The sequence below is a fragment of the Oratosquilla oratoria genome, chromosome 5, assembly GCF_046742065.1.
Source record: "Oratosquilla oratoria isolate Oo_2021 chromosome 5, ASM4674206v1, whole genome shotgun sequence".
NCBI lineage: Eukaryota > Metazoa > Arthropoda > Malacostraca > Stomatopoda > Squillidae > Oratosquilla > Oratosquilla oratoria.
The window spans coordinates 77,942,754-77,970,687 of NC_134781.1; the positions used below are offsets into that span (position 1 = coordinate 77,942,754).

The 27,934-nt window shown below is 41.0% G+C and overlaps 1 protein-coding gene across 5 annotated transcripts; it reads left to right on the forward strand.

Moving 5' to 3' along the window:
- Positions 1 to 205: 205 nt before the first annotated feature.
- On the forward strand, positions 206 to 27,888 carry LOC143025587 (uncharacterized). 5 transcript variants are annotated; one of them, XM_076185479.1, is made up of 8 exons: positions 206 to 508; positions 4,825 to 5,007; positions 6,529 to 6,654; positions 8,498 to 8,692; positions 9,613 to 9,892; positions 16,240 to 16,338; positions 21,175 to 21,309; positions 23,986 to 27,888. In XM_076185479.1, the coding sequence occupies exons 1-8, from the start codon at positions 452 to 454 to the stop codon at positions 24,534 to 24,536; spliced, it is 1,626 nt and encodes a 541-aa protein (XP_076041594.1). In that variant the 5' UTR covers positions 206 to 451; the 3' UTR covers positions 24,537 to 27,888. The 5 variants fall into 5 exon arrangements, with proteins under 5 accessions (XP_076041594.1, XP_076041595.1, XP_076041599.1 ...); XM_076185480.1 differs by having other exon boundaries at positions 433 to 542; XM_076185484.1 differs by lacking the exon at positions 206 to 508 and adding an exon at positions 608 to 1,072.
- The last annotated feature ends 46 nt before the right edge of the window (positions 27,889 to 27,934 follow it).

Consider the following 27,934-nt stretch of genomic DNA (forward strand, 5'->3'; position numbering starts at 1 on the left):
TAAGTATTCAACATCTCATATTCCCAACCTATTCTCGAACACACGAAGATTTTTTTTTTTTTTTTTTTTTTTGGGGGGGGGGCGAGATCCCCGTGGCCCACCCCCCTACACACACCTGGCTGTGCCACTGACGTGCACACTATCTTTTAATATACATGACAATGTTATTACATAGGCCACTTTTTCAGTGGCTTATTGCCTCTCTTATTAACAAATTTGTCGTGTGATATTCATAGGACTAGATTGTAATTCGTTAGATTCAGTAAATTGACATTCCATTACACGTCGTGCTTTACCAGACGTAAGAAGTTGAAGAGTACTCTTGAGGAAAATTATCATTGACAACATCTCGGCATAAGAACATAATAAGATATTATAGTTCTCTCGTGCTGTGCCATGATAATGTGAAAGTAATATTCGTTTACCTTCATTTCTCCTTTGCGTAAATAAGATGGATTTGTTCCGGTACGACAAAAGTTATGAATCGAATTTCGCCGCGTATACAAAAGTGAATAATCCTAGATTTTGTTTAAGTTACATGGGTAGGTTAAATTAGCACATGATCATTACTCTCCTGAATGTTGATTGCATTAGTAATGTGCCTTAGAATGAATGAGGAAGTATATACACCACAAACAAGATGTGAACAGGCTTACATTTTGTAACCCTAACACTGGACTCAATACGCTTGATTTTAATATTTTAAGTGCATCACACGATTTATTTATTGAAAAAAATTCTATATTTTATTAACTGTGATGTACAAATATGAAGCCCATGGCTGTACATCCACCGGTCGATATATTGAAATAAGCTGTTGTTAGATGTGAAGCACTGAAGTTCAAAGTGAACTGTGATGATATCTATTGGAAAGATTTGGAGACATCAAACTATACATCATAAGAATATATATTTACAAATAAGCACATAGTACAGTGAAAGTAAAATCAGTTCTGTAAGTTGCCATTAAAATTAAGACTACACTGTCACTAATCGTCCATTTATCTTGGGTAAGAATCTCGGCAATATAAACTCAGCTTGTATAGGATAAAATTAGGCAAGGTTACAAAAGGTAAGGCTATTTTAGTATTTAGATTAGGATAGGTATTGGCACATATTGGCTGGGATTTATAGAATACCACCATATCAATGGTGATATTGATCAGCTGTATTACATCTCCATTTGACCATTGTGATACTGATACTGTTGTATTAATTTACAGTTTACCACCATTATTTGATTATGAGCCAGTGGCATTTGATTATTATTAGTTTAAACCCATTTGTAACTACTAATGATAATACCCACCATGCAAAGGATATTTAGTAATACAGGCTTGGGTATTTGTAGAAGCCACTAAGTATAATAAGCTATACATCCATTTTCTAGGTAATTTTTGTTGATGATTTGCAAAAGAAATATTGTTGTAAATGGCAATTTTATATTGAAAGGTAAGTGTTGAGGAGGGAGTGTTTCTTCTCACAGGGAGTTAGGTTAGTCAGGTCACAGGTGAGTAAATAATTCCACCTGATCAAGGTAATTGACCGATGGACACAGGCGTTGGATGAAGGGAATGCTGTTGATATAATCTATCGTGATTTTATGAAAGCATTCAGCAAAGTGGCACATAGATAGTTGTTAGTGAAGATCAGTGGCTATAAGAGTGGTGAGACCTGTTTGAAATGGATAGAGGCTTTTCTGAGTAATAGGCAATGTGTTATTGTGAATGGCCAATAGTCAGGTTGGAAAGAAATGAGAAGTGGAGTTCTGCAGGGGTTAGTATTGGGACCACTACTGTTTGTCCTGTATGTAAATGATTTGCCAGAGGAATTAAATAGTGGGAGTGTATCTGGAGATGACACCAAGGTGTATAGGCACATTAGAGGCAAAGGGACATGATGCAACTTCAGAAGGACATCAGCTGTATGAGGAAATGGTCCAAGAAATGGATATTATTGTTCCATCCTAAGAAATGCAAATTAATGAGAAATGGGAATTATGAGAGCAGACATGATGGTTATATGGGCAAGCCACTGGAAGAAGTAATGTCTGAAAGGGACATTGGGGTCATTAATAATAAGTTAAGCTTCTGAGACCACTTGATTGAAAAAATAAACAAGGGAAATAGGATAGTGGGCTCATATGACAAACATTTATAGCAATGAATGAGATATCTTTGGGTGGCACTGGTCAGACCACATTTAGAATACACAAATTGGGTGTGGGTGTTGTGGCTGGTCAGGTTAAGCTTCTGAGACCACTTGGTTGAAAAATAAACAAGGGAAATAGGATAGTGGGCTCATATGACAAACATTTATAGCAATGAATGAGATGTCTTTGGGTGGCACTGGTCAGACCACATTTAGAATACACAAATTGGGTGTGGGTGTTGTGGCTGGTCAAGTTAAGCTTCTGAGACCACTTGGTTGAAAAAATAAACAAGGGAAATAGGATAGTGGGCTCATATGACAAACATTTATAGCAATGAATGAGATGTCTTTGGGTGGCACTGGTCAGACCACATTTAGAATACACAAATTGGGTGCGGGTGTTGTCGCTGGTCAAGGATGTGGAAGCCATTGAAAACATGCAAAGGAGAGCAAGTAAACTGGTTCCTACATTTGAGGGCTTAAACTATGAAGAAAGGGTAAGGAAACTGGGACTACCAACACTTGCAAATAGAAGAGCAAGTGGTGGGGGGGCATGATAGAAATGTACAAGATCCAGAGTGACATATATGATGAAAATATTTGTTGGGACATTTTTGTGCTCCAAGAAGACCAGCGAACACAGGGGCACAGCAAGAAAATTTTTAAGCAAAGGTCGAGGCTGAACAAGAGTAAGAACTGTAACAGGGTGGACAGTAATTGGAATCTAGTGCAATAGCACCTGAAACAAGAATTTGAACATGATTTTGACAAAGCACGGAAGGGTCAGGAGCTATATTTCAATTATGAGGCAAAGATACAGTATCAACAAATCTCTACACATGCCGATGCCACTGCTGCCACGATAGTATCAGCTCTGAGCTGGATGTACAGACCTGATAAAGGCTTTTTGTGGGACGTCTACTGTGATTAACTAATGAAGGTTAAGGTGGTTAAGCACACTCCTGGTAACTAGATAGGTTGCTATAGCAGAAGGGTATTTGGTTAAGGATAAAGGCATCTGTAATTTTATCTTTTTTAGTTGGTTGTGGTAGAAAAGTTATCAATCAACCAAACTGTTGCCCAAATTCTCATTCGCAATAGACTTGCAGCCCCATCATCATTGGTTCAACCCATAAGAGACTCAGTGAAAAGGTCTAGTATTTCTGAATGTAAGGAGTGAGCAAGGGACAGTTGAGTCTTAGGTGTTCTGTGTCTATTCGATGGTTGCAGCTTGAGCATCTGTTGTCTGTTGCCTGACCTATTCTGTGTTGATACTATTTCATTGCAGGGTTATGACATTAACATACCGGTAGGTGTGCCATTGCAACTCTTGTCTGTCTTAGGAATTATTGATCTACTGAATTGATTTCTGAGTAGGTTTGGTGAAATATTGAATTTATTGGTTCATTTGCACTTATCTCTGATTCTTAGCAGTGACTTGTACCTATCTGAGCTCATAGGGCAAAATTGACAGCTCTGGCTATGACAACAGACCTACACACACACTTCAATTTCTTCTTACGGTGTGTTTTTTTGTGATCTGTACCTACCTAGTTGTAGAAAAGAGAAAAGGAGTTCATGCATCTATACTGGACACAATTTCTTCATCTCCTTCAAATGTGTCTTTTTCACTTTGTTCCTGTGATCTCAAGATCCCCTCCCACTATAAACCAGAAGATCTGCATAAATTTTCTCCACCCACTTCAATCATCTGAACACTGCAATCAAGTCATCTCTTCCTCTTCATTCATTTTGTATAGTTAATCTGCAATAGTTGGAACCATCTTGGTTGTTGCTGTCTATTCTTTCAATATTTATATCTTTCACTTCATGTGGAGACCATGCCCATATTGCTGCTGCATGTTCCATTCTTGAGTTGGAATATTTTCATCCTTGTAGTGAAAAGCCACTTTTATGTTCTTTAACATTAATAACAGGATCCACCAAAACTACCCCAGTAGAACTTCTATACAGAAATCAAAAGCCTCCCCACAGAACACTTTCAATCCTACCCATCCATTTCATTACAGAACTCAAGCATAGCCAACTTGATGTAACAAAGAAGAAATAATAAAGATAAATAGATAAATGAATATATAGATAAAAGAACACTCCAGTATACTATTGAAACATTATACACAGAGTGGTGGATGTCAGGAACAAATTGGAGGAAACAGTAGTGTGTACAAACACCATACAAGAATTTAAGAACAAAATAAATGTTGCAATATACAAAGATGGGTCACTGCGAGCATAGCTCCCCTTCCTGTATAATACAACTAGGGAAATACCACCTGCACCACACAACACATACATACAAAAACACATACAGACTCAGACAAGAACTTCAAGACCTCAAGACCAGCCACCAAACTCTACTCTCACAAAAAAAAAACAATAACCACTCTAGCAAGACTGCATTAAGGTCATTGTCCATGATCAAAACATTACCAATACAGAATAGGCCTGGCACAGAAATACACTGCTCCAACCTTTGGTATATAAGGTAATTAGAATAATGTGATCATGAAGAAGCAGTAGAAAAAAATCATGTTTTGATAGATAATTACATTTACTCTCTTGTTTTGCCTCTGCAGAAAGAATTTTTTAGATTATATTAGATATTTCATAGAAGTATTATGAGTCAATAAATTTATTTTCTCTAAATTCCAGAATCATGGTAACCAGAGGAAGGTGACAACCAAAGTTAAGATTACAAACTTCAGTATGGATAATCATGGAGAAGCTTCAGCAGGGCCAAGCGGAGATGCAGAGTTGTTAGAAGGGGAAAATAAAAAGATGACCAATGGTACAGAAGAAGGAAGCCCTCCACCTTCTCCAGCAGATTCTGATGAGGTTAAGTGTTATGGATATAGAAAACTATTGATATTTTGAAGGGGAACAGGTGATAGGTTGTTATATATGTTAGAGTAGTATACTTTTTTTTTTAAGTTCTGTTGGTGGTGTTTGAGAGATGTCGTGTGATGGGTATGTAATAGGGTTCTGGCATAGAGAACTGTGTTCCTGTCATTTTCATGTGGATCTCTGTAGAGAGGATTTTGGTTTCTGTATGCAGGTGTCTGACTGGAATGGTTGTAGTTCATCCTGTTACTACACTCAGTGAATTTGTAGAGTTTCGAAGTTGTTTGTGTTCACCTTGAAGATAGTTGGGAACCATTCTCAGGAGGCATAACAGGGTGTGGATATTGCTTGAAAATGGTTTTTACAGTTTCTGTTTTCCAAAGTCAATTCCTAGGAGAGGAGGAGTTTGAATGTGTTTGAGATGAGGTGTCTGAGAAGTATGATATAGGGGTTACTAGGCTGGATAGAGTGAGAAATGAGGTGAGGAGGAGAACAGGGGTGGAAATGGAGTTAGGAGATAGAGTTGAGATAGTTTGGACACATGGAAAGAATGAGTGAAAAAAGACTAATAAAAGAGGTGTGGAAGGAGTGAACATGAGGGGACGACCTAGGATGAGATGGGTGGATGGGGTAAAAGGGACATTGGGAAAGAGTGGAATGTCTGTTGAGGAAGGATAGAAGAGGACAGAAAATAGGGGTGAATGGAGAATGGCTATGTATGGATGATGCTGTGATGCATGAGGGGGAGTGGGTGAGGGAGTATGTGTGAGAAATAAATTGACACAGCCCAAAGGGATTTCTCCCCATCTTCTCCTTTTCTGCATGAGGGGACAGATTTAATGAAGCGGCCTTGCTGTGGAAGTACTGTGTCTTGCGACACTGCTTCTGACCTAAGGCAGTGGGCAAGATGCAGGGATGACCCATTATCCAGGAGGTGCTAAGATGAGAGGGAGGAAAGAGGGTTGATGGGAGTGAAGTATGTTGGGGATGGAATGGGTGGGAGAGGTTTTTATGACTTTGTTTTTTGGCTACCTCCCTTGTAAGGGGGAAGGGGGTCTTTGGTATATATGTGTATGTAATTCTTATGATAGATTTAATTGGGTTTGTTTTCTTGTTGATTTTAGCTATCAGGTTCTTGGTATATGGGCTGAAAGTTGTATGAGTATCAAGTGTGAAGCCTAGAATTTTAAGGTTCTTTTCCAATGGAAGGTTTTTGCCATATAGTTTTTTTTTTCCATAGATGTATGGTACTTTTGAGCCATTATTATTATTATTATTATTATTATTATTATTATTATTATTATTTTTTTTTTTTTTTTTTTTTTTTTTTTTTTTAAATCTATTTTATCTATTATAATCAGATCATCAGCATACAAAAGAACATTAGTACATATTTAGTTCTGGTTCTGGATTACTCTCCACTGTCTCCTGCCATGAAGGTGCTGTTGAAAAAAGTAGATGATAATTTCATGAACTTTTCTTAAAATGTCTTTGAACTAAATTTCTGGCACACAGGTGGACTGGAATCCATCCCCACCATCAGTCTGTGAGGAAGAAAATGCGACCTTAAAGGTGGATGCCATTGGAGACACTGTCTATAGTGAACGCTGGGTCCTTAAGATTCTTATGAAACTTATCGAGGTATGTCATTTATCTTTTTAATACTAACTTGGATTTAGGAATTCATTGATATTAAACAATGTTGATGAAATGGAAGATTCATAAGTAATAGTACTGTTCTTTTTCTTGAATATGTCATGAATAATTGTAATGGAAGTGGGAATGTACTTACAGTAAGCTTTTGCTTTTAATATGTATGTGTATATATATATGTGTGTGTGTAACTGAAGGCGGAGGAAGTATACGAGGAATAATGGAAGAATTCTTCCATTATTCATTGTATACTTCCTCCACCTTCAGTTACATTTGTCATAGTTTAAATCAATATATATATATATATATATATATATATATATATATATATATGCAAAGTAGACCACTTGGAAAAAGAAACTAACGAAGCAGAGCACTTTCGTATATTACATCTTCAGTGCAACAAGTACATAGTGATAGGAATACATAGACATTATATACATGATACAAAGGGGACTAGGACAGTTTTTGAATAAGCATACCGACCAATTACCCCCTAGAGAGCGGAAGGTCATTGTCAATTATCTTACGATGGTCGGGCGACATTAGGTCACAGTCGCCAAGGGGAGCTGAAGGTCATTGTCAATTATCTTACGATGGTCGGGCGACATCAGGTCACAGTCGCCAAAGAGAGCGAAAGGTCATTGTCAATTATCTTACGATGGTCACAGTCGCCAAGGGTCACTGTTTCTACTACTTATATAGGGCGACATTAAGTCAATTTGTTGGATTACATTTTACATGATATTATCTTACTAATTTCTTGACAAATTGACTTAATGTCGCCCTATATAAGTAGTAGAAACAGTGACCCTTGGCGACTGTGACCATCGTAAGATAATTGACAATGACCTTTCGCTCTCTTTGGCGACTGTGACCTGATGTCGCCCGACCATCGTAAGATAATTGACAATGACCTTCAGCTCCCCTTGGCGACTGTGACCTAATGTCGCCCGACCATCGTAAGATAATTGACAATGACCTTCCGCTCTCTAGGGGGTAATTGGTCGGTATGCTTATTCAAAAACTGTCCTAGTCCCCTTTGTATCATGTATATAATGTCTATGTATTCCTATCACTATGTACTTGTTGCACTGAAGATGTAATATACGAAAGCGCTCTGCTTCGTTAGTTTCTTTTTCCAAGTGGTCTACTTTGCATAAGTGAACACACGTACCCGTGTTCTTATTAGCATATATATATATATATATATATATATATATGTATGTATATATATATATATTTATATATATATTTATATATATACATACATATATGTATATACATATATATATATACATACAAACAAAAGAGAGGAATGTTTGTTGAGGAAAGACAGGAGAGGACATGATAAGGGTGAATGGAGAAGGGTTTGTATGGATGATACTGTGATGCATGAGGGAGATTTGGTGGGGGATGGGGGGGTGAGGAAGTATGTATGAGAAAAAATTTGATGCAGCCTGAAGGAATTTCTCCCTGTCATCTCCTTTTCTGCATGAGGGGACGAAGAGGGGGGTCGCCGAATTTATGTAGTGGCCTTGCTGTGGATGTGCTGTGTCTTGCAACACTGCTTCTGACCCAGAGCAGTGGATAGGATATAGGGATGACCAGGAGGTGCAAAGATAAGAGGGAGGGTGGAGGGGAGTGGAATATATAGGAAATGTAGTGGATGGGAGTGGTTTCTATGCCTTTTTCTTTTTGGCTACCCCCCATGTATGGGGGGAAAAGCCTTTGGTATATGTATGTATGTATCATTTGCAAAAGTTCAAATTAACAAATATCTGTGTACAGTTTATTCTTTCTTTATGGTATGATGACTTGTCTTCTGTAGGCATTACCCCAATACTTGAGCACAGACAATACCGGAATTATGGAGCTGGATGAAGACGTGGAGGCAGCAGCATGTCAGTTATGGGATATGACGGTGGAACGTGATGTAGTGCTGCACCTGCTTCATCTTCCTGCCACAGATATCCTCCACCTCCTCATGGAAATCATGCAACATTCACATGCACCAAGACTCACGGTAGGTGTACATTATGCAAATGATGTTCATTGATCTATCTATTTATCTGTATACCAAAGACTTTTCGTACCTTAAAAGGGAGGTACCCTAAGTCAGAAGGTATGCATCCTCCTCCACCCACTCCACTCCTGCCCACCACCTTTCCTGCCCACTGCCATGTGTCAGAAACAATGCAGCAAGATGCAGTACATCCACAGTAGGGCTGTTTCAATTAATTGATGAACCCCTTCTCTCCATCCCCTCATGCAGAAAATAGATGAGGAGAAATCCCATCAGGCTGTATCAAAATATTCACACCCAACCACTCCATACTCCCCCTCCCATCCCCTGCCCCCTCCTTGATATTTTACCAATTCCATTGTTCTTTGCTATATTGAAACAGGATGAGAAGCAGGGTGAGCCCTCACTTTTGTTAGTGTGCAATGAAATGGATGATAACACAGTCTGAAGGGATTTCCCTTTATTTTCTCTGTATTACTTGGGAGTGGACAAGGGAGGATGATTGCCCTGTAATGAAGCGGTGAGGATAAACTTGCTTTGTTTCTCAGGCTCTCCTGTGTAGGTGCTGTGCCTTGCTGCATTGTTTCTGGCCTGAGCAGTGGGTGGGGGATTAAGGGATGGCCCTTCCACCACAAGGAGGAGGAGGAGGAGGAAAAAAAATAAAATTAAGTGTTGGATGGGTGAAGTGTGGGTACATGTCTTACTGCTTTCCTTATAAGGAGGGAAGAGGCATTTGGTTATATGTGTGTATTTTTCGTCTGTGGGTAGTGAAGATGACTTCGCCATCCCACTCATAAGGGCAAAAACATCATTGTTGCATACATACATTATTTATTGTGCAGTGTAATGTAAGATTATTGAATTTGCTTAACAAGCTCACAACTGAACTTTTCCCTCTCTCTCTCTCTTTCTCTCTTCAGGAAATTGCTGTTGGAATAATTGCTAACATGTGTAGCCAGAAGGAGGCATGTTGTAAAATCGCTTCCGACAACAACCTTGTCGTGGCAATATTTGGAGTTTTGGAGACGGAAGACGTACCAACACTTATTGAAACATTTCGACTCCTCAAACTTCTCTTGTGGCATCTAACACACAATGTGGAGGAAAAGGACATCAAGGATTCGCTTATCATACAGATGTTTAAAGGAGATGAAAATATAAAAACTATTTTCATTTTTCTGCTCAAAAATAGTTTAAATGGTATGTATAGCACAAATTTCTGTTTTACTAGAAAACTTTGTTTTCTTTGTTTTCACTTTATTTTCCTGTTAATAGGTTTGGGTATAGGAATGTGCTTTTGAAAATTGTGTTAACCAAATTGTAATACTTAAGAATAGAGCTATGGGTTATATACATACATACATATACCAAAGGCTTTTTCCCCCTTACAAGGGAGGTAGCCAAAAAGAAAAAGGCATAAAAACCATTCCCACCTAATCTATCCCTAAATATATTCCACTCCCCTCCATCCTCTACCTTCCCTCTTATCTTGGCACCTCCTATAGAGGGGTCATCCCTGCATTTTGTCCTCTGCCCTGGGTCAGAGGCAGTGTCGCAAGACACAGCACATCCACAGCAAGGCCGCTTCATTAAATCAACGACCCCCCTCTCCGTCCCCTCATGCAGAAAAGAAGATGGGGAGAAATCCCTTCGGGCCAGATCAAATTTTGCTCACACATACTACCTCACCCCCCATCCCCCCCACCCATTCCACCTCATGCATCACAGCAGCATCCATATACAAAGGATTACAAAGGCGGAGCATGCTGACAGGAGACCTTTTGGTCCATAACTAGGTCAGATGCAAAAAAACAAAACAAAAAACATAAATAATAAAAAATTTATAAAATAAAATAAAAATTATAATATTAATAATAATAAATAAAATAAACAATATTTCTCCATTCACCCCTGTCTTCTGTCCTCTCCCTTCCTTCCTTCCTTCCTCAACAGACATTCCCCTCTTCCTCAGAGCCCCCTTCACCCCATCCATCCATCTCATCCTAGGTTGCCCCCTCATGTTCACTCTCTCCGCATCTGCCCTCCATACCACTTTTACTAGTCTTTCTTCACGCATTCTTTCCATGTGTCCAAATCATCCCAATACTTTTATCCACCCTACCTCCCAACTCCCTTACCACCCCTGTTCTCCTCCTCATCTCCTCATTTCTCACTATCCAGCCTAGTAACCCCCATCATACTTCTCAGACACCTCATCTCAAATACATTCAAACTCCTTCTCTTTTCCTCTCTTATGTTCCATGTTTCTGCCCCATATATATATATATATATATATATATATATATATATATATATATATATATATATATATATATATATATATATATATATATATATATATATATATATATATATATATATATATATATATATACACACACATACGAGGGGTGATCAAAAAGTAATGACAGTGATACCATATATTTTCACGGTACAGAGGTAAATCCAAATAGTGGCCTACATTCCTTCCAAGTACAGGTAGTCCTCACTTTACGCGCTAGATGCGTTCCAAAAGGCAGCGCGTAATGTGAATTTCGCGTAATGTGAGGAATTAAACTCACTACTTTGCTGTTACAAGTGTTTCCAATACCATAATCCTTCCTGCAGCTGAGCCACGAGCTAAGCATATAACCTCTGACCTGCCTTGTTGTTGTTGATTTACCACCACATATGGGATCACGGGTTAATTGGCCTTTACGCCTTGATAAGTAGCGTCCCTCTGCTGATCTGCACGCTGTTGTTGTTGTTGTAGCGGCAGCTTATTGCGATTCAAGGATGAATAAATTTCTTTCAAGTTTTTTTCTACATTCATTTTTATTTTACTTTTATGAAAATAAAATTACCCTTGGACAATGAAAAAAATCATGGGTCAGGAAACCATCCCGCAAGCTGAGATGTTGCTCTCACACGTTTCCATACTGACAACAACACAACACTCACCGCTCGCTGTGTACTATTGTAGATTCCTAACTAGGCTTCACCCCCTGACGTGTCACTGCGCGCTATATCGGACTCGGTGTGTGTGTGTGATGTTTGTGGTGAGGCAGGGGCGGCAGGGTCATCGGGAGCGTCCATCTCCGATTCGGTGCCTGTCTCCGATTCGCTGGTTAGCTGACTTGGTGTGCGTTGTCGGAAGAAGTTTGTGATCGGCTGTTGTTTTGTCTTTTGTTGTTTTTCTTTTAACATAGCATTATAGCAAGCCATGTTCTCCATCACACGTCGTATGATGGTGCTGCTCCTCTCGACATTAGGATCATTCTCCTCTATGACCCTCATTGCATGCATCAACGAGTCCATACACTCAGACAAGTTGGCAGCTGTGAGGGCTCGCTGTGGTCCTGGTGATGCTGCTGCTGCTGCTGCTTCCTCTTTCTCCTCCATCATTTTCACTCTCTCTTTCTCGATGTCAAACAAATCTTCATTGGAGAGCTCTTGTGTGTGAGACTGAAGCAAGTTGTCGATGTCCTCCTCTTCCAAATCCTCGAAGCCAACTTGCTGTGCTAGACGCAGACTTTTAACGTTGGCCTTGGCTACATTGTCGTCTATGCTGTATCCTTTGAAGTCGTGGACGAATTGAGGACACAATTTTTTCCAGACTCCATTGCAGCATGATGTTGGCACTTCACTCCACGAATCCTTGATGAAGGTTAGAGCATCTTTTACCGTGAACTGCCGCCAATAATCACGGACTGAGATGTTTTGTTGCTCCGTCACTTTCACAAGGTTCGCCAATGTTGAACGTAGATAATACGCCTTGAATGTCGAGATTATCCCTTGGTCACAAGGCTGGATGAGCGAGGTCGTGTTTGGCGGTAAAAACACGATCTTGATGTTGTTGCTGATATCGGCCAGGTATGCTGGGTGACTTGGCGCGTTGTCCACAATCAACAAGATCTTGAAGGGGATGTTTTCTTTGTTGCAGTACACCTCCAGCTCCCTGTGCAGTTTATTCTTGAAATAATCGCCAAACACTGTCCCAGTCATCCAGCCCTTCGAGTTGGCGTACCAGTACACTGGCAGAAAGGCCTTGTCGTAACCCTGGCCAAAAAAAAAGAAACGTAAGATTTTATACGGTCTAAAAAATTCATTCGCACAATCTTTTGCATAGAAAATGGTAACATGGAATAAGGTTAGTTTTACAACTCTTACCTTGAGGGCTCGAGGATTCTCTGAGTGATACACAAGTGCTGGCTTGAGTTTGTAGTCGCCCTCTGCATTGGCCCCCAACAGCAGCGTTAAGCGGTCCTTAGATGCCTTGAATCCGGGGGCAGAAGCTTCCTCTTTGGAGATGTAGGTGCGGTTGGGTAGTTTCTTCCAATAGAGGCCGGTTTCGTCGATGTTGAACACTTGCTTTGATGAATAATTCCCGTCTTCTATAATTTTCTTGAGCTCTTCTGGGAATTCGGCTGCAGCTCGAGCATCAGCTGAAGAAGCTTCCCCAACCAACTTCAAATTATGAAAACTGTGCCTTTTTTGAAATTTATTAAACCACCTGTTGCTGGCAGAAAAAGGCTTCTTGTCCCCTTCAATGCTGTCATAAATAGACAGCGCCTTCACCTTAATCAGCGCCAAGCTAACCGGCACACGAGTCTTATTTTGATGCTCAATCCAAGTTGCAAGCATCTTCTCCATCCTTTCCATCTCCATAGGGCGAGAATATGATGACTTGTTAGCTTGTAGAGGCGTTCCTGATTTGGCAGCTTCACGAATCTTGGTGGAGTTTTGTTTTATGGTCCTCACCGTAGACTCGCTGAGGCCCATTGCCGCCACAATCACATTGTTTCTCTGCCCTTTATCTAACCTGTCCAGAACTTCCAGCTTTTGCTCCAATGTCAATGTCTTCCTTGCTTTCTTCTGCCTACCATCACAGGCTGGAAATGTCGCTGGGCGCTTGGGAGCCATGGTAAACAAGAACACTGATGATTTGATGAACACAGAGATGCTGACACAACGAAGCGTTGGTAAACAATGAGCTTGGTGGCGAGAGGGATGCGGAGGCTGGAATCAGCTAGCGTCACCTAGCGGCTGCCTTACGGAACTAAATCGCAACCCGCGTATTTTAACTTTCCGGATTTCGCGTTACTCTGAGGAATTTGTGTAATGTGAGGAATACCCCCTAGTTTTGGACACCGCTTTAATGTGAAATCGCGTAATGTGAACCCGCGTAAAACGAGGATTACCTGTACTCGCCTCCTGCCTCTATGCAACGTTCCATCCTCTTTCGCCACTTCATGAAGCTTTCACGGTACTCAGAAGCCGATATAGCTCGTAGCTCTGAATTGACTGCTCGCGCCAGATCTTGGATACGATGAAACAGCTTCCCTGCGATCACACCCTTGATCTTTGGAAACAACCAAAAATCACAGGGAGCAAGGTCAGGCGAGTAGGGTGGGTGGGGGAGAAGTGTGATCCCCTGCTGCTCCAGGAACTGCACAGTGAGGCGAGCTTTGTGGGGGGCAGCATTGTCATGGTGCAGCAAAAGGCGCGATCGGCGACGGGTTGGTGCAGTCTTGGCCTGATATTCCAGTAATCGAGGAAGGAAGTGATGTGTGTATTACTTGGCTTTGATAGTACTATGTTGAGGCATTACATTCACACACATTGGTCCTTGTGAATTGAAGACGATGGGGAAAAGGCGCTTCCTTCTGCGAAATTCTTCCGTCAGAATCTGAGGTCGAGGTTCTTCATCACTCAACCACACCATGTTAGACTGCTTGTCTCTGGTGGTGAAGAAAGAAATCCAACACTCATCTCCGGTAGCTACATCTGAGAACCGTTTCGGACCATTTGGCTCGAATTCAGCCAGCCATAGACGACAATCCGCACCCATTCGCTCTTCTGCTCTTCCGTAAGCAAATGAGGTATCCATCGAGAACACTTCTTCCTCAGTCCTAAGTGTTCATGCACGATGTCATGTGCGCTCCCATAACTGACACCGAGCTCCAAGAAAAAGAATCGAAGAGTAACAGTTGGATCTTCGTCAATGATGGCCCGTGCACGGACCGTCGTTGCTTCGGTCACGGATGTCCGAGGGCGGCCAGGACGATGATCATCTTCTAGCTGCAATTTTCCGGCTGCGAAAGCTCGAATCCAGCGGGAAACAGTTTCCAGTGATGGAGTAGACTCGGGAAAAACTTGCAACAATTCTTCTCTGATCTCCGTTGCTTTTTTCCCGAGTTTCCACCTTGTGAAGGTGTAGAATCTGCACCCTCCTTTCGAAAAATCCATGTTTCCGGTTAGAGAGGCAAACCAACAATGACGCAATCGCACAGCGCAACGATAAAATGTAAGCTAGACAAACAGCGACAAGCTCAAACATGTAACAACAGGCAACACTTGCTGCCCCTTGCTCCCCGCCCCCCCAACACTTATAGTCTCTCAGCTACGAGTCCGACTGTCATTACTTTCTGATCACCCCTAGTAGTATATACCAAGGCTTTTTCCCCCTTACAAGGGAGGTAGCCAAAAAGGAAATGGCATAAAATCATTCCCACCCATTCCATCCCTGAATACACTCCACACCCCTCCACCCTCCCTCTTATCTTAGCACCTCCTGGATGATGGGTCATCCCTGCTGAGCAGGTTAGGATGTTGTTATTTGCAGCAAAGATCAAGGGAATGGTGGTTCAAACCCTGCCACCTGTGAAGTTGAACTGGGCATGGGTTATTAAATTCCACGCTACAAAGTCCTCTGTAAGGGACACCATCCTAGCCTACCAGAAGAGGCTGGATGACCGCGTTGTGAACAGCTGCCCAGGATGTAACACTTCACCCCATACCATACAACACATAATGGAAGACTGCATTATACACAATCATGCACACAAACAACACAACATACGCTCTATAAAGGATTTGTGGGAAAACCCAGTTTCGGCTATGGCATTCCTTGGGGAGACGGGACTGCTCGGACAGACAGTCTAGGGAACGACAACAACAACAACAAAGTGATAGGGGGTAGCTTATGATGTTAAACTATATCATCATGTGTATATATATATATATATTGCAGAAACCACAGGGAAATTAAAGTCAGAATACTGAACATTTTCGTCTATTACGACGTTTTTGTCTATTACGACGTTCAGTATTCCGACTAATTTCCCTGTGGTTTCTGCAATATCTTTTCGTCATGCGTTATTGTGATTATTTTTGCTATATATATATATATATATACATGTATATGATGATGGCTAGTACACTGGTAGTGCTCTGGCCTCATAATCACAGGGTTGGAAGATCAAGCCTCACCCAGGCCCATGAGCTCAAACTGTATACTGGGGAGGTTACTGTTGTGGCTGAGGACCATGGGAGCTTGAGGCTTGCCCTGGCTGATGTTCTGATGAGAGTCTTTGAGATTGATATTAGAACTGAAACCCTGCAATTTTATATATGTGTATGTGTGTGTATGTATATATACATTATATGTTTAAGTGGAATTTAATGTAGAGATTTAATTAGTGAGAAATCAGGTTAAAGAAAGGCACTGTTATTATGGTCAAATATTCTTTTGATTTACTTTTCAGAGAGCTTGTTGACCTCCATGTGCAACTTCATTGAATCTCTACTCTATTTCTGGCTTCCTGATGAGCAAAGGTATCTCAGTTATTACTTTGCTTATTCAGGTAAGAAAATGTGTTGTTCATAACTTAGATTAGCAACTATTTTTACCAGTATAAAAGTAATATCTAAAATGTAATTCCATCATTACCAGCAACTATTTCTACCAGTATAAAAGTACATATATACATATACCAAGGCTTTTTCCCCCTTCCAAGGGAGGTAGCCAAAAAGGGAAAGGCATAAAAACACTCCCACCCATTTCATCCCTAAATACACTCCACACCCCTCCCACCCTCCCTCTCATCTGAGCACCTGGATGACGGGTCATCCCTGCACCCTGCCCACCGCCCTGGGTCAGAAGCAGTGTCGCAAGACACAGCACATCCACAGCAAGGCCGCTTCATTTAATCGGTGACCCCCCCTCTCCGTCCCCCCTTGCATATAAGGAGAGGACGGGGAGAAATCCCTTCGGGCTGCGTCAAAATTTACTCACACATACTACCCCACCCCCCACCCCTCCGCCCATTCCTCCTCATGCAATCACAACATCATCCATATACAACCATTCTCCACTCACCTCTGTCTTCCGTCCTCTCCCTTCCTTCCTCAACAGACATTCCCCTCTTCCCCAAAGCCCCCTTCACCCCATCCATCCACCTCATCCTAGGACGTCCCCTCATGTTCACTCCCTCCACATCTGCCTTCCATACCTCTTTTACTAGTCTTTCTTCACTCATTCTTTCCATGTGTCCAAACCATCCTAATATTCTTTCATCAACCCTATCTCCCAGCTCCTTTTTCACCCCTGTTGTTGTTGTTGTTGTTGTCGTTCCCTAGACTGTCTGTCCGAGCAGTCCCGTCTCCCCAAGGAAGGCCACAGCCGAAACTGGGTTTTCCCACAAATCCTTTATAGAGTGTATGTTGTGTTGTTTGCGTGCATGATTGTGTATAATGCAGTCTTCCATTATGTGTTGTATGGTATGGGGTGAAGTGTTACATCCTGGGCAGCTGTTCACAACACGGTCGTCCAGCCTCTTCTGGTAGCTTAGAAGTGCTGGGTGGTGACCGCATCGCAGTCTGGCCAAGTGGACTCTGTCCTTACGTGGGAGAGAGGATTCAGAAGGGTGGATATCAGGGGGTCTGGCATGCAGCAGTGTGTTGTCTTTCAGTGTGTTAATGGAGCGGTGAGTGATATGATTATGAATATGTTTCCGGAGGCTGGTATTTGGTGGTTGTGGAGGAAGAGAAGAGAGTATCTGTGTGTAGTAAAGGTCTTTGGGTGTAGTTTTAATGTTTCTTGGTGTGTGTGGGTGTTCTGCTATGTAGTGTAGCGGGTGTGATGTGTTTGTGGTGGCTGCAGCAAGTGTTTGTGTGCCTCTCATGTCGAGGTGGTCCTTGACTTTGAGGACTTTTGTTTCATGGTGTAAATGGTCTGTAGGTGATGTATTTGTGCAGCCTGTAATTGTTTTTAGGGCTTTGTTTTGTATGATTTGAAGGGTGTTGTGGTGTGTCTCACTGAGATTAGGAGCCCATGCAGGACTCGCATAATTCATCACTGAGCGTATGCATTGTTTGTATATTGTTATATTAGTTTCTTTGTTTTGTCCAAATGTTGTTCCAGTGATTGACTTAAGTGCGTTAAGTCTAGGTGTGCATTTGTTTTTTATGTTTGTGAGGTGTTGTTTGAAAGACATTGATGTATCGTATGTTACACCAAGAATTTTCGGTGTGTTTGTGTGTGTGTGGTATTAGAGTGTTGTTGATGTAGAGATGAGGTATGTATTTGTGTTCTTTTGTCCAGTTGGTGAGAAGCGTTGCTGTAGATTTGGTTGGAGCTATTTTGAGTCTGTTTGTGATGAACCATGTGTTGAGTGTGTCAAGGTAAGGCTGGATTATTTCTGCAGCTTTGTCTGTGTTACGATGTGTGCATGTGATTGTTATGTCGTCTGCGTAGGAAGAGATTTGTATTTCTGAGGTGTCTGGCGTGGGTAAGTCATGCATGTATAGATTAAATAATGTGGGGGATAGAACCGAGCCCTGTGGTACTCCGTTCTTAATGTTTCTGATGTGCGATGATTGGCCATTATATGACACATGAGCATTCCTGCCTGCCAGATAATTGGCCAGCCATCTTTTGGTGTTATTGTGCATGTCTGTGTTATATATTTTATTTGTTAGGTTGTGGCGGGGGATAGCATCAAAAGCTTTACTAATGTCCAATGTTATAAGAAGTGTTCTGTGGTGGGGCCTATCTGAATTGATGCCATCTAAAATTCTTTGTGTGAGGTTTGTCAGAAGAGTGTTTGTGGAGTGTAGTGGCCTAAAACCGTGTTGTGAGTCAGCAAGGGGAATATATGGTGTGACAAGTTTAAGTATTAGGCGTTCAATGACTTTAGAGGGGGTGCAGAGAAGTGTGATTGGGCGGTGCGATGTTGGGATTGTTGGGTCTTTGTTCGGTTTCGGAATGGTGATTATTTTACCATGCTTCCAGATGTCGGGTATTGTGTTGTGTGAATAGCTGTAGTTTGCAATGTTTGTGAGTGCGTGTATACCTTGTGGTCCAATGTGTTTTAGGTGTATGTTGCTTATGTTATCAGGGCCACAGGCAGATGAGTGCTTGAGACTATGCAATATGAGTTTTGTCTGACTGTCTATGAAGGGTGTATAGTCTGAGTCTGTGGGAAAGTCTTTCTTACGTCGAATGGTGCGTCGGTCGTCAGGGTGAGATGTAAGATGGCTCGTCTGTGCAAAATAACTTATGAGTGCGTTTGCTTGTTGTCTGTTTGAGGGTAGATTATCTGTTGTTGTGATTATTGCTGCGTGAGAGCGTGTAGTGTTAGTGTTGGATAGTGTGATGCTGTTGAGTGTTTTGTACAATTTGCTGGTGTTTGTTTTGTGATCAAGTGTATTGATAAAGTTTTGCCAATTTTGTGTTTTTTGTTCATGTATTTTATTGGCAATCACAGTGTTTAGTGTTTGTATTTGGTCTGCTATGTTTTGAGGGATAGGTGTGGGGGTATCGTGTTTAAGTGTGTCACGTTGTCTGATGAGGCCTTGGATTTCTGGTGTGAAGTTGGGGTTGTGTGATTTTCTGTTGCCTCTAGGGATGTGTCTCTTGTCTGCATTTTGTATGATTGTATTAAAAGCGTGCACAGCATTGTTTATGTTTGTGATTGGTGTACTGTTAAGTGTTTCAAAATGTTGTTCTGTCTCTTCATTAAAGGCTTCCCAGTTAGCTCTCTTGTAATTGGTGTAAGTGTGTCTGTGGCCAGCTGGGGTGCATCTTGTTTTGGTGGTGATGATGATTGGAAGGTGGTCAGAACCAAGGGCTCCGACCACTCTCCATGATGTTGTTGGGGTTAGGCAGGGGGAGCAAAAGGTGATATCAGGAGAGGAGGGAGTGTAGAGGGCTTGGTATGGGATATGTGTATGATTATGCGTGTTGTTCATGATAGTCAATGAGTCGAATTGAGTCTGTTCTCCTCCTCACCTCCTCATTTCTCACTCTATCCAGCCTAGTAACCCCCACCATACTTCTCAGACACCTCATCTCAAACACATTCAAACTCCTTCTCTCTTCTTCTCTTATGTTCCACGTTTCTGCCCCATACAGTGCTGTTGGCACAATCACTCCTTCATACAGTCTCCTCTTTGCATCCATTCCCAAATGTCTATGGAGTATAAAAGTAATATCTATAATGTAATTCCATCACTACCAGAGGTGTCAATCCATTGTGCTGGTCTTTTTCAATATAGATGAATATAATAGTCTTTAAGGAGCCAGAATAAAAAGATAAGAACTTCCTGGTACAGAAAGTGTCACATACTAGACAGACATCTTGGGATCAGAAATATGTTGTGTGTGTCTCAAATCTGTTTAGGCTCTACACAAGGGTGATTGATGTACTATGTGAGAGAGATGGCTGGGTGGAGTATGTGTATCTAGATTTAAATCAGTCAACAGCCACAAAACTGGCCCCCAAGTCACCCAAGTGAAGAATACTGTGTTATCTAAGTGTGGCTAGGGTGTGACAGTGTTAGATGAGGTGCTCAGTGTTCATCATGTAATGGCTTTTCACTGCATAGATGAAAAGATGATGAAAAAATTCATAGAGACCCTAATCTGTCCAAGACTGTAATACACATACATCTCCACACAAAATGAAAGATATAAGCAAGATTGGGAGGATACAAAGAAGAGGCAACTAGTTCCCAGGCAGGCAGGTAATCCTTATAGGGGAGACTAAATGTATTGAATTTGATGATGCTGAAGGATGAAAAAGGTGACTTGATTATAGTGTTAGGTTATGAAAAGGGATGGACTTCATTGACAGGGATCTTTGGATTGAGAATATGAGGGCATGGAAATAAACTGAAAGAAAATTAAAATTAAAATAAAATAGATAAATAAATCTCTACCATGACTACTACAGGAGGATCAGAGAAGAAAGAGTAATATTAGAAAAGTCATGGAAGACATAAAAAATAGGTTCAAGGAGACAACATAAAGGAGGGACAGCAGTAGTACAAAAGCATCTTATCATTTCTTTATGAGTAGAGATTTTTCTCTAACAAAGACAAATAATGTTTGGCTCAGGTCTTTAGGGGCACCTTAAAAGGGTCCCAAAAGAACTGACTGCATATCAACATACAGTCTGTACCTTAGTAACCTTAGTACAGGATATTTATATACATATTTTACATGTTCTCACTAAATCAATTGCCTCATCTTTTTGGCCATAGCTACTTGGAATAAGTATCCCTATTATCCGGTATTGCAGTCATCAAATACTTTTTTTTTTATCTCTCTCTCTTTCTCTCTCATGTTGTTTTCTTTCTTTTCTTCTTTTCTTTTGTTTTCTTTGAAATTAAAATCCTTGATTATTTTTGTATTTCAGGGTTTGTGGAAGCCATGGTTGTTGTAATGAGGTGTTTTACTAAAGCCATAGAAAAATACGAATGTGAAGATGTTGTACATAAGTGTGTCCTCATCCTGTACAGCTTTATCTCAGGAGCTGGGACCAATATAATAGGTGAGTTTAATTGAAACATAAGCTTCAGTCATATAGATAACATTCTTTATTATTTGATATTATATGCATTTACCATTTTTTAGAAGAAACTATTTGGCTTTCTGACTTTGGCTACCTCCCTTGTAAGGGGAAAAGAGCCTTTGGTATATGTATTTACCTAGTTGTATTTTATGGGAAGGGGAGCTATGCTCATGGTGACCCGTTTTTGTATCTTGCAAGATCAAGTTTGTTCTTAAATTCTTGTATGGTATTTGCACACACTATTTTTTCATCCAGTGTATTCCAGATATCTATCACTGTGTGGGAAGATATTCTTTTTCAGGTCTCTTCTGTAGCTGCCCTTTTTGAGTTTCATTGCATGTCCTCTTGTTTTTCCTCTGTCCCACTTTAACCCCTTCCATACGGTGCCGCACACGTAGGCGTCATGGGGAGCGAGTGTATTCGCGAGGCTGCCATATCGGCGTCTTGATTATATTTATTGTAGTCGCCCCTCCATAATGACATTCTTTCTAATTCTTTTGTAATCGCATTTTCTATGGTTATCAAAATTCACGGGTGAAGAGAGAACGATCGATATAAGCGGTGACTATATTTTATGATGCGAGTACTATTACGACACGTCGTACGGCTGGCATTGGTTGCTGCCACCGAGATCTAAGTCCATGACGCCTACGTGTGCGGCACCGTATGGAAGGGGTTAATAAGTCCTCTCTATCAAGGAGTTCCTTGCCTTTCACCACTACCCTCAGGTAGTGATGTATGTATAGAAGAAACTGATACATACATATACTTGGATTTTGGGATTTGAATTTTTTTAGCATTCTTCAACAGTATTTTTTGATAAAAAAAAAACTGTCTATGTAATCACTCAAGCAATCTGTTGCCCCTGATCTCTCTTGCAGAACACCTGCAACCTTCAGGTGACTGGCAGTGTCCTATGGGTGGTTCCATAAGTCACCCGGGGAAGATATATTGTGTTTTTGTCAAGGGATTGTTAGTGTTGGGCATTGTACAAGTAGTATGAGGTGTTCTCGATCTTTTGTATAGTGGTTTCATGTGGGGCAGTTTGAATCTGTGGCTGGGCCTATTCTGCATCAGTACTGTTTCAATGCTGGATGATGTCCTAAATCTGCCAGTGTGATTTTCTTCGTTTGAGGAGCTTATGTCTCGGGGAATTGGTGGCATACTGGTGTTGGTGGCCTATTTAGGGATCCGAGTGTGCATCTGTTTACATTGTAGTGTACAGGAAAGGAGTGATTTTTTTTTTCTTTTCTTTTCTTTTCTTTTCTTTTTGTCTTACTTAGCCTCAAATTCACTCAGTTCCAATTTGGTTTGTATCCTTAATTTCTAATCATATAGGAGACTGGAGGAAGTGGATAGTTTTAGATACTTGAGTGTGAATGTGGCAGGAAAGTGAGGAGTGGAGGTGGAGGTAGAGTGTAGATTGAGAGAAGCTAGTAAATGCCTTGGTGGATTAAAAAGTGTAATGAGAAATAGACATTAGGGAATGGATGCTAGGAGGAGATTGTATGAAGGAGTGATTGTGCCAACAGCACTTTATGGGGGCAGAAACATGGAATATAAGAGAGGAAGAGAGGAGTTTGAATGTGTTTGAGATGAGGTGTCTGAGAAGTATGATAGGGGTTACCAGGGTGGATAGAGTGAGAAATTAGGAAGTGAGGAGGAGAACGGGGGTGGAAAGGGAGTTGGGAGATAGGGTGGATGAAAGAGTATTGGGATGGTTTGGACACATGGAAAGAATGAGTGAAGAAAGACTAGTAAAAGAGGTGTGGAAGGAGTGAACATGAGAGGGCAACCTAGGATGAGATGGATGGATGGGGTAAAAGGGGCTTTGGGGAAGAGGGGAATGTCTGTTGAGGAAGGATGGGAGAGGACAGAAGACAGGGGTGAATGGAGAGTGGTTGTATACGGATGATGCTGTGATGCATGAGGTGGAATGGGTGGGGGATGGGGGGTGAGGGAGTATGTGTGAGAAAAATTTGATGCAGCCCAAAGGGATTTCTTCCCGTCTTCTCCTTTTCTGCATGAGGGGACGGAGAGGGGGATGGGTCGCCAATTTAATGAAGCGGCCTTGCTATGGATGTGCTGTGCCTTGCGACACTGCCTCTGACCCAGGGCAGTGGACAAGATGAAGGGATGACCTGTCATCCAGGAGGTGCCAAGATAAGGAGGAGGGAAGAGGGTGGAGGGGAGTGGAGTGTATCAAGGATGGAATGGGTGGGAAATAGATGTCAATCACAAGTCCAACACATGATCCAAGATCATGGTGAATCACTGCTTCTGGCCCAGGGCAGTGGGTGAGATGCAGGGATGACCCATCATCCAGGAGGAGCCAAGAAAAGAGGGAGGGAGGGAGGGGGTGTTTAATGGGAGTGGAGTATGTGGAGATAAAATGGGTAGGAGTGGATTTATCCCTTTGACTTTGGCTACCTCCCTTGTGAAAAGCCTATCATATATGTATGTATGTATTCTGACATATTGAATGAAGTATGTATGTATTCTGACATATTGAATGAAGTATGTATGTATTCTGACATATTGAATTAAGTCTTGTGTAGATTTATCCCTGAGTATTTGACTCAAAAATAATTATATGATTGGGTAAATCCATTAAGTGCACACACTAATTCTCCTATCCTTTTTTTCTTCTTTCAGTTGAGTTTGACGAGAAAGAACCTCTACTTGAACCACTAATGGTGAAGTATGTAGAACAAATTGCCAAAGTGGAAACATTACAAGATATGACTCCTGATGATTTGGACCATTTAACATATGCACTCGGGCTTTGTGAGCTCTTGGTTCTTCACATGCGTGACTTTTCGTTGATACTCAGCGTTGTCAAAATGTTAGATCTGATGTATGGGAAACTAGAAGAATATATGGTTATTAGTAAATCAAGGTTAATTCAAGATGAGGAGATGTGTGATAAAGAAAATAGTAGTGCAGAAGACTTAGAAAGGATTGAAAATAGTTACAAGAATGCTGAGGGAGGTCTAGTGGACTATTGTCTACGTCTAGTTCGTTTTTCTCCTAAAATTGACAATGTTCTTGGTACACTGGACCAATGTCATGTACATGAAGTCCAGCAGTTCTTTACAGCAATTAAGGAAAGGGACACGACATTAGTCGGCGAACTTCAGGAAAAAGTTTTAGATACTAAGAAACATGTTCGTCTTGTTACTATTCTTTCCGAGATGTATGCGTAACTGAGTGGTAGAATGTGAGAAATTTTTTATCCAGTAGAGACAATAAAATATATATTCTGAACTGCTCTCAATGAGCAGGTGAGAAATTAGCGTTGAAATATCAGATTTTCTTGCAAAAACAGAGCAAGTTCCCATGAAAAAATCAAGCAGAAAATCAAATGGATTTTTATCGAAGTAATTTTTAGTCTTTGTACTGCAATATTGAATATATATTTATACATATTTAATGATGTAGGGACTTAATTGACATCCCTATGGACCAGTCATAAAGCCTTCTCTTATGTTTGGAAACAATCTCTGCCCATAGAGGAATGCTCAGCCACTTTTTAACTTTTAAAATTCCTTGTTTCAGCTGTCTATTTTAAATTTCCTTCACTCCTATGACTCCACAACTTATATTCTTGTGACAGGGGGATAAGAATGCCACTCCCATGTTCCTGTGTGTGTTATAAAAGGTAATTGAATAGAGTCGAACAAGATGGGATAACCCTTCCTGCAGTTTACCCCCCACAGAGAATTAAAGCACTTTCACTTGCCCAATCCTTTTACAAAAGAGTAAAGGCCATTGGTACATACATATTTTTAGTAACTGAATAGGGTCAGGGAAGTATGCCACATGCTGGAGTTATGTTGTGAATTATGCTGGTAACATGCTTTAACTGAGACTCACAAAGTAATTGCTGGTTTGATACAAAGTCATATCAGCCTCATAATTCTTTAAAGGCTCTTGGTACTAAAGACATCAAGACACCTCCTCAAGTCAGTACTTGTCCTTGTCTCACAGCCACACAGGAAACACAAGTGACTCAAAGATTCACAGAACCCCATAATTTTCTGAAGGCACTTGGTATTAGACATTGAGATGCCTCTTCAAATTAGCATTCACTGCCCAGTCTCACAGCCATATAAGAAGACAGGTAGCACAAGTGACGAAGATTCAAATCTTAGCCCTGCATAGGTATCAACAAAGCAATATGCTCTGGCTGAGTAAGTTTGTATCACTATAAAGGGCCTTCGAAGAGTTCATTACATGACCCATCACTGTTATGCATTACATTTCCAAGGTGTGTAAAACTTTCCAGGACCTCAGTGTTTTTGTCACATGCATAGATAGACTGATCTGTCATATAGTAGACCCCCAGATACATCAACCATAGTCTTACTTCAGGAGGCCTGGAGTCCCCACATTATTGCTTCTCAGTGCAGTGACTCAAAGGCTGCATCCAAGACCTCTAGGAACTCTGTAAAAGGTACAGCATCACCAGCAAATACAAGGTCATTGACCTTTGTGTTGCCAGTGGATGCTCCTCAGTGACAAATTGAAACATGTCTGACACCTATTCCATACAGGTATCGAAAAGTGTTGGGGCAAGGATGCACCCCTGCCTCACTCCTGAATTAGCAGGAAAGAAGCTGGACACACCACACTTCACAGCACTTTCTCTCCCAGAATATAGACCAGATATTAGGTCAGATATCCTCACAGGAGTCCAAAGGATCCACAGAAAATCCTAAAATGTCCCACAATGCATTGAGTCAAATGCACTCTTGAGATTGACATAGGTTGCATTCAAGGACTGATGAAACTCATGTCAGCACTCCACAAAAACACAAAGCATTCAGATTTGATCAGTTGTTGAATTACCAGGTATGAACCCAAACTATTCACACTTCTGGGACTTAAGCAGATGAGAGTAAACCATTGCCAGCAACAGCTTGGTGGTCACTTTACCCGGCTTAATGAATGCAGTCCTCCTAGTTTCCTTTCCCCTTCCAGACAGGAACAACTAGTCCTTTTTTCCAGTCAGGGAATGATATCAGACTGCCTAATGGCAGAGAACACCACATGGAAGTTACAGGACATTTCTTCACTTCCAGCTTTCAGCAACTTCGTGATGACAATGCAGATGCCAGTAATGCCACCCTTCATGTTACAGCCTCTCAAACCTCACTGAGAGAGGGCATAGTTTTGTCTATAGGTGGCTCTGCAGACATTATCCAAACACCAGCCAGGGTAAGCTGGCCACTTGGAAGGTCAACTATATATAACTGTTAAAAGCATTGGCCCAGAGAGCACTAAACCCATCCATGTCTGACACTGATTGCCAATCAGCTGCTTGGACAGCACACACCAGGGTCACAGATTTGGAGTGGAGTTCCTCCATAGGTTAAGTAGGTCTTGAGTCATTTTTATTGATATAGCTTTTGAAATCCTAAGTTCCCCTCACATGTTTCTCTTTATCCATCCTCAGGAGACCTTTAGTCCCCTGTTTCAGAGTCCTGTATTTGTCCAAGTCCTCAGCTGATCTGGCAGCTCAACTTGTTTTGCTATTTCCTATAGTGTTTCTTGTGATACCACACCACTCCTCAACTTTGGACACTTAAGCACTCCTCAGCAATTTTGTATTTCATGTTTGAAGATACCACATAGTTCCTTGAGGGTCAACAAGGAAGCAAAGTACTGTGAATTGATAGAAGACAGCTACTGTACCCGTCTAAATACATGCATCATCCATGAGCTTCTCCAGACATCCTGGTGAATTATATTTTGAGACCAGGTACCAGCCCATCAAGGCTTCATAGGGAAGTGGGGATGAAATGTGTTTATTTGTTAGATCCTTGGATAGCTCCTGCATGTTTTGTGTCAGGCACAGGTTTACTATAAAATCATATTTGGCATGAATATCTCTTCAAGTTCACATCCCTTGGTAGTAGCATATACTGTTATAAGAGAGATGAAGCCTAATGTGTACTTCAACATCAACAGCATCATAATCTCATCAACTAGGGTAACCCATATAATGGTGGGCAGGGCCGGTGCTAGGAATTGCAGGGCCCAATTAGATTGGTAGCGAGGACCTGAACTCTACAAAAGTTCGATTTTTTTTTTTTTTCATGTAATGTGATAGTCTTGATTGATAAATCCCTCAGATTATGAGGCCTACAGTATTATAATTTTCATAACAGTTTAAACGAAGTCTATCACAGTGTTCTCTGCTCAAAGCCTGAGTTCCAGCACTTCCACTCGGGCTCCCTTGAAGCACGGGGCCCAACTTGATCAAATCAGTCAAATAGGCTTAAAACCGGCCCTGATGGTGGCATTAGTCAAATAGCTACAACCTCCATCTAAAAATAAAGACGAAAGTGGGTCATACCAGTCAAAATGAAAAAATCCTAGTTTTAGTGTTTTACCAATATTAGGAAGAAATCGTAATAAACTCTTAGGTCCATTGGTTACTATATTATGAAGTTGTTAGAGAAGGAACTAAACTGTTTTTCTTTTTATTATGAATATAAACAAAAAATGTACAGTAGAATGAATGAGAAAAATAAGAGAATTTTTCAATCTATATTTTATTGTGTATTATGAAGACCTTATAAAAGTAAAACATCCCACA